Source organism: Papilio xuthus, unplaced genomic scaffold (genome assembly GCF_000836235.2).
Source record: "Papilio xuthus unplaced genomic scaffold, Pxut_1.1 DF826933.1, whole genome shotgun sequence".
NCBI lineage: Eukaryota > Metazoa > Arthropoda > Insecta > Lepidoptera > Papilionidae > Papilio > Papilio xuthus.
The window spans coordinates 1,129,280-1,137,327 of record NW_013531716.1 but is presented as its reverse complement, the minus strand read 5'-3'; the positions used below and the strand labels follow the sequence as shown (position 1 = coordinate 1,137,327).

General features: G+C 33.9%; 1 protein-coding gene across 1 annotated transcript; it reads left to right on the top strand.

Annotated features, from left to right (window-relative positions):
* Positions 1–90: 90 nt before the first annotated feature.
* LOC106121844 (UPF0329 protein ECU05_1680/ECU11_0050-like) lies at positions 91–366 on the top strand (the record flags this gene model as incomplete). Its single annotated transcript, XM_013317672.1, is given in 1 exon segment — positions 91–366. A coding segment is annotated over 1 exon segment (276 nt), but the record flags the coding sequence as incomplete, so codon positions are not given.
* Between the last annotated feature and the right edge of the window lie 7,682 nt (positions 367–8,048).

Here is an 8,048-nt window from a genome sequence, read left to right as displayed (position 1 = left end):
ACAGAACAGAACAGAACAGAACAGAACAGAACAGAACAGAACAGAACAGAACAGAACAGAACAGAACAGAACAGAACAGAACAGAACAGAACAGAACAGAACAGAACAGAACAGGACAGAAGAGGACAGAAGAGAAGAGAAGAGAACAGAAGAGAAGAGAACAGAAGAGAAGAGAACAGAAGAGAAGAGAACAGAACATAAGAGAACAGAGAAGAGAACAGAAGAGAACAGAAGAGAACAGAAGAGAACAGAGAAGAGAACAGAGAAGAGAACAGAGAAGAGAACAGAGAAGAGAAGAGAACAGAAGAGAACGGAACAGAACAGAAGAGAACAGAGGAGAACAGAAGAGAAGAGAACAGCACATAAGAGAACAGAAGAGAACAGAGAAGAGAACAGAGAAGAGAACAGAAGAGAACAGAGAAGAGAACAGAGAAGAGAACAGAGAAGAGAACGGAGAAGAGAACGGAGAAGAGAACGGAGAAGAGAACGGAGAAGAGAACGGAGAAGAGAACGGAGAAGAGAACGGAGAAGAGAACGGAGAAGAGAACGGAGAAGAGAACGGAGAAGAGAAGAGAAGAGAAGAGAAGAGAAGGGAAGAGAAGAGAAGAGAAGAGAAGAGAAGAGAAGAGAAGAGAAGAGAAGAGAAGAGAAGAGAAGAGAAGAGAAGAGAAGAGAAGAGAAGAGAAGAGAAGAGAAGAGAAGAGAAGAGAAGAGACGAGATATATGTACATACACCAAAATCACATTTTTTACAAAAGTAATTCCAAAAATAAAATTTAGCATAAAAACAAATCAATTGTCGACGAAAAATACTCAATTATGGTAGAATTTAATTATTCGTGGAACTATAGAATATTGTAATGTAACATTGACATTATCTGAAAGGCTGCAGAAAGGCTGCAGAAAGGCTTCTGAAATATAAATCATCCAACTCCGTGTGGAAATGTATAAATCTCCCACGAGTCTCAGAGCGTCAACTTACTTTAAAAACAAGTTTTCACGCCAAATAGTTCTACACTAAGGCATAGCCAACATAAATCTTATTTTCGTTAGCAATGTTCGACATTTGATCGATTTACTGCCTGCTAAATACTCTAAGAGCGTCAGTGACTCGGTGGTTAAGCAGTTGACTTGCAATCTTCAGGTCATGGGTTCGAATCCCGTCATGTACCAATGTATTTTTCGATTTTCAATTTACATATGCATTATACATTTATCCGACGTTCATACGGTGAAGAAAAATATCGTGATGCAACCTGTACATATCTGAGAAGAGATTCAAAGATATATGTAAAGGCTATGGGCTAGTTAACTTTAACTTAGGGTAGATTCCGAGTCCCTCAGTGGGGACTTATATTGAGCTGATGATGAAATCTAACAGACTAATATTCAACTTATACTATTCAAAACATTACGCGATATTACAAATTAAATCAAATATCAGTCCTTATAACTAGTCACTTATTTTTTTTAATCAAGCGATTCTAAATTGTTTAAGTCCATTGTTTATTTTGTGAATTTCTTTCTAGAAATTTAATCTAAGCTTTTAACACAAGACGGACCCGTCTTGAAGAATTTAATTAACACCCGATCCTTGTGAAATCTGAGGTCCTAGTGTTTTGATTTAAACGCTAAGAATTTGTGAAATCTTTGATCAGAGAAATGCATTTAAATTATTAATTAATTTGTCTTTCAAATGAATAATGCATTAAATTGAAATTAAATTGAAATTGGCTCAGTGGTCAAGCACTTGACTTGCAATCTGCAGGTCCTGGGTTCGAAACCCGCCATGTACCAATGTGTTTTTCGATTTCCGATTTACATATGTACATTTATCCGACGTTCTTACGGTGAAGGAAAACATCGTGATGCAACCTGCACATATCTGAGAAGAAATTCAAAGATATGTGTGAAGTTAACCAAACCGCACTTGGTCAGCGTGGTTGACTATGACCTAATCACCCTTAACTTAGGGTAGGCTCCGAGCCCCTCGGTGGGGACGTTTAGTATGCTAATGAGATGATTAAAAAAAGTTTTTTTTTACGATTAATCTTTATTTCAAAATAAGATTTCACAGTTGAAAATGTAATTGCTGTTATTAAAAATTCAAGAAGCGAGCATACCATTTCCTTAAAGGCCGGCAACGCATCTACAGTTCCTCTGGTGTTGCAGATATCCATGGGTGTCGTTGATCACCTCGGTGTTCCCGCCGCTCGTTTGCCCCCTTCTCTTATTAAAAAAAAATACACATAGTTGTTTTTAGGATTCCGTACCTCGAATCACTTTGTTGTCCGTCCGTCTGTCTGTCAAGATCTTTTTATTAAGTAAACCTAACCTTTTGTTTATTGTTCTTTCGCATAAAAAAAAACAAACAAAGAAACGCATATAGCATCATATAAAATACTTATTAAATCATAAATATGTTACATAAAAATATAACTTATTATTAGTATTATTTACTGCGAAATAATTTCACCTAAGCTTTTGAATTACTCAGAGATTATGTCAAAAGACCCGAATGTGATAAGGGTAAATGTTAAAGGATTCCACTAACTTTTACGTACAAAGTAACTTGTAACATGTTACATTAGAGCCTTTCAAGTTAAATCATACACGGTATTTATTTAACAAAATTATTTACAGTTGTTGCTAGTACCTACAAGAAAACAAGCTACTTGACGGTCTATACGAATTACCATTGTTATGAGGATTAAAATTATATAAAGGAAACATAAAACAAGGTACATATAGGTCTTAATTTTATTAGAGTAAGGAACAAACGATCGACGGGAACACCCATGGACATTAACAACACCAGAGGAACTGCAGATGCGTTGGTCTTTAAGGAAGTTGTATGCTTGCTTCTTGAAGCACCCTAGGTCGTTGGCTTGCTAAGTAACTTAATATAACAGAATAGAGACGTGATTCAAATGTAATATAAAGTAGCTATGAGATTAAATAATTAAAAAATTTCTACAAATAGTTTCTTACGTTGTCTGTTAAATCTTCAAAGGTTATTTTCTTATTTAACACGAAAAAAGATAAATGTTCTTGCAGCGTCGTCTCCCTAATTGCTTCACTAATAACGGTCTGGCGAAGAAAATACTGCCAAGATTAAAACAATAAACAACTACTACTTACAAAATGTCGCTGTCACGATATAGAGGGAATTTAAGAAAAGTTTCTTGTCAATTTTAATCTAATAAAAACAAAAGAAAAACACAGTAACACAGAAGAAAAAAAATATTAAGAACATGGTTCCTTCCCTAATAAAAGAGCAATTTAAAAAAAAAACCAATAATCTCACGCCTTTAACCCCGAGGGAGTAGACCGATAATTATGAAGTTATGTACATTGACTCTTAACCTACTTCATCTAGTACTTACTAGCAGTCGGGCGCGACTCCGTCCGCGCAGAATTAACAAAAAAACTTAATAAGTAGCCTATGTGTTCTTCTAGAATATGTTCTATATGTGTGCCAAATTACATCAAAATCCATTGAGCCGTTCCGGAGATACCTTCAAACAAATCCACGCATGTAAACATTTAATGGATGAATGTTTGTTTGAAGGTATCTCCGAAAAGGCTGATCGGATCTCACTGAATTTTGGAATACATATAGAACATAGTTTGGAAGAGCACATAGGCTACTAATAATGTTTTTTTTAATTCTGCGCGAACAGAGTCGTGGGCGACAGCTAGTCTATCATAGAAAGTGCCGAACAGAAACTAATATCATGATATTTCACCCTATTTCTATTACTTAAAAGCATCTTTGTCGTGACAAACACCGTGTTAGTTCTATTGTTTTGTAGCAGAGAACAACAGATAACAACCGTCAAACAAACTTCTAATGGATTAAATTTCAACAAGAAAACTCCCTAACTTTGGCAAGACAAAGTGCAATCGTGTTTAATCAACAAAGAAATTGTTTTCGGAAAATGTTTATCCAGTAACATAATAATAATAATTGCAAAGCAAAAACAAGTGTGAGATTAATTTAGGAAGAAACTGGATTTATATAAAATCAATAAAATTGACAAAAACTAATATAAATTCTAGAAATTGATAGAATTTGATTTTTTTTAAGAAATATTTTCCCTCCCTCTATATCCTATCCAGTTTGCAAAATCCTATTAATCTTTGTATAAATGGCAAAGTTTACATGAATGAATGGATGAATAGATGTTTGTTAGAAGGTATCCTAAACATAGAACACGAAGAACATAATCTGTAAGAACACATAGCCTACTTATTTAGTATTTTTAACTCCGCGCACACGGAATCGCCGGCAGCTAGTCAGTCTATATAACAACATAGATTAATAAAGTTGCATGCATGCATTAAATTTGAAAAGCATGAAATCAGTCGCTTGATTACAAGTGACCAAATGAAACCGCATCGCATCTTTGTGCAATCACTAGAGATTGCAGAGGCGAGAATATTGTATGGACCGCATCGAGCCATTAGCCGACATTAGCATCAAGGGAACTCATGGCCCATATTCGATATAAGGAGTAATGGAACGTACGATCCAATCAAGATAACTAACACTGTTATTTATGTGTGCTATTCGAGCAATAAGATTCATTTTATCAGCTGGACAGGAAAAATTTAGATGTTACTAGCTGTCGCCCGCGACTCCGTCCGTGCGGGATTAAAAATAGATGTTGGCCGATTCTAAGACCTACTCAATATGCTCACAAAATTTCATGAGAATCGGTCAAGCCGTTTCCGAGGAGTATGGGAACGAAAATTGTGACAAGAGAATTTTATATATAAGATATTTTGTTGTCTTTTACGATGAAGGGCATACATAAATGACAGTTCTTATGTTATATATATATTAGGGGAACAACATAAAGGTTTGTTACTTTTATTACTTTGTAAAATCTTTGTTAAAATCGCAACAACACAACTCACGCCCTAGACGCGATCTAGATATTTCCCTCTTATACAAATAATGTTATTTATTTTTAAATACACATAATTTACTAATATTAAAAATGCGAATGTTTAGATGGATGGATGTTTGTTTGAAGATATCTCCAGAACGACTGAACGGATCTTTATGAAATTTGGAATACATATAGAACATAGTCTAGAAGGACGCATAGGCTACTAAGTATGTTTTTTTAATTCCGCACGGATAGAGTCGCGGGCGACCAGTCGTATACGCATATTATTCAAGGTTCATTACTAGTAAGATAAGTAAGAAAGGATGGAACGAAAGTCGATTTGTCGAGTGAGGAGACAAATATCAAGGGAAATATTATCTTGCTGTGCGTCCCCTTCTCTGTCGAATAAAGGTAAGCAATGTATTTGCAATTGATGATGTCTATGGGCAGCGATCGCTTCGCTGTTTCAGCGAATTCTATAAATCTAATCTATCTATTTTCCCACACATAAAAATCTTGATTAATATATTGACATTTATTTAATTTAATTTCGATTTTTAACAATTCATATCTAAGTGGTTCTTTGTAGAGTAGAATTTAAAAATATTTCACTTTTGTATGTTTTTATTCTCGACTAAACTAATATCGAGACCGAATGTAACCAGATGGCCGGGAGTTAGAATAAAATATACGCTTTTTGACGATACCGCGTCTGGCTTATGGTCTTCGTTTTATAATATCTGAAAGTTTTAATATATATATATTTTTTTATAAAACTCGTTACAGCATAATATTAGTTAAACAGCCAATTTAAAATAATAAATAACCAGAAAATGCAGACTATAAAAATACAAAACATTTCAATAGAGCGGACATTAACGAAAAATTCCCTTATAAATACTTAGCACGATATTTAGTGACCTTATTTAAAATATTGATGTCAATTCTATTTCTTCTTAATATGTTTTTGAACAAAAATTAAATTAAAAACACTTTCCAGTACAAAACAGTGTGTTAAGTGAAAAATTACGAGTACATAGAGTTGCATACGACATTTACAAATTGTTATCTTGCAGCGCCGATAACGACGCTATTACTGAAGACTCGTGTGTAGTTTTATTATAAAATAAAACTTTTTAAAGAGTTTCAGGAAAAATGTGAGAAAAAAATCCATAAGCTATACTGACTATATACCTGACTCTACCTTGGAGAGATAGAGTACAAAATGAAAGATATTCAACTCCCACAAAAAATTCCAGAGAGTAGGGGAGAATTAAAGATAACATAAAATGCATAAATAATTAAATAAATATGTGTATTGTTTGTTATTCATCAACATCAGTTCACTATACTCGTACGTCCCCACCGAAGGGCTCGGAGCCTACCCTAAGTTAAGGGTGATTAGGCCATAGTCAACCACGCTGGCCAAGTGCGGGTTGGTTGACTTCACACATATCTTTGAATTTTCCTTCACCGTAAGAACGTCGGATAAATGTACATATGTAAATCGGCAATCTAAAAACACGTTGGTACCCAGGATTTGCAGTTTGCAAGTTAAGTGCTTGACCCCCTAAGCCACCGATGCGCTCTCCTTATTATGTTAATATAATTAAAAACAAATCTGTAATCAAAAATTAATAGTATCCATATAGGTACTAATGACATCTTTTGGATTAATTATTACATGATTCTTCACATTTTTAACAAAGCAAAATAAATTAAATCAAACATTAATTCAAACGTTAAATAAGTTATTAATAACGTTAAATATTATTAAAACAAAATCATTTAACATTTAAGTGACAAAATAATATTTAGAAAATCGATTCGTTTTAATATCATCATATTAATTATATTTATAAATTTAATTTATTTGCCCAAATATGTCACATATTGAATAAATATTTAACACGTGAAAACCAATTAATTCTAAAACCACGCTACTACTTAACCGCAATTGGTTCCAAATAGGTGTAATTCGGATAGGTCACATTTTGTTGTGCAAATTTAAATACATTTAGCCGAATGACACACACATTTACACACGCGCACACTCACACACGCACGCACTCACACACGCACACACTCACACACTCGAACACACACACGCAAACACACACACACACACACACACACACACACTACGTAACATTGACTGCAACGATAAATTTATTATATTAGTGTATTTCTTAACTAAATTTTAACAGATTTTTTGTAAGTATTCCATTACTTCTTGTACCATTCCAAATAAGCTATAAGCTTTTGTTAGAACATGGTTTACGACAATAGTCAAATGGCGGGATTCGAACCCTCGACCGCATGATCGGAAATCCATACCCGTAACCATTAGGCTATTGGAGCTTTAACATTTTTTAAAATTTAGATTTTGTATTAGTTTAGTTAGAGTAGTAATTATCGATAATAATATTTTTCAACACTTACAGGTAACATTTTAGGCCAAAATATTTCTTCTTCTTCTTCTAGTGCCTCTTCAGTTTTGAAAGTCGGCCGCTAACTTGGAATATTTGGTTCTGTCAAGCGCAAGGCGAAACAGTTCCTCTGCTGACCTAATCCCCGTCCACTCCCTAATATTACGTAGCCACGATTATAAGCCAAAATATTTGGAACTCTCAAACGATAGGTGTAGTAACTATTCTGCGTTTGTTTTAATTATTGAAATTAGCCGAAACATAATTCAAATCCTTTTGCTTTTCCATTCATTTCTATTATGAAAGAAAGTGAATTAAATGAGATTTGATTCCCAGGTTTTACGAACAATAGATGTCAAATGTTATGACATTTTTAATTTCAATAGATGGCGGACCGTATTACTAGATCGCGGTAACAATTTATTTGGTATATTTATCGACTTGCCGATTGCATTTTATTACAATTGACTCGCACCAAGATATAACAAGTGTTTTATTGTGATTACTCGATACAACTCCAGTGAGAAGGAGAGTTTTTGAGACTGCTTTACAAAAGATATAAAACTAATTACCAATTTTTCCTCTTCCCCCTTACTTATTCTATTTAAAATGGAATCCTGAACATAAATAATAAAAATATTATCTTCTATACCACTTAAATTAAATCTGGTTTATATCACACACAACACAATTGAGTAATTTAATAAATTCAAATGTCTAA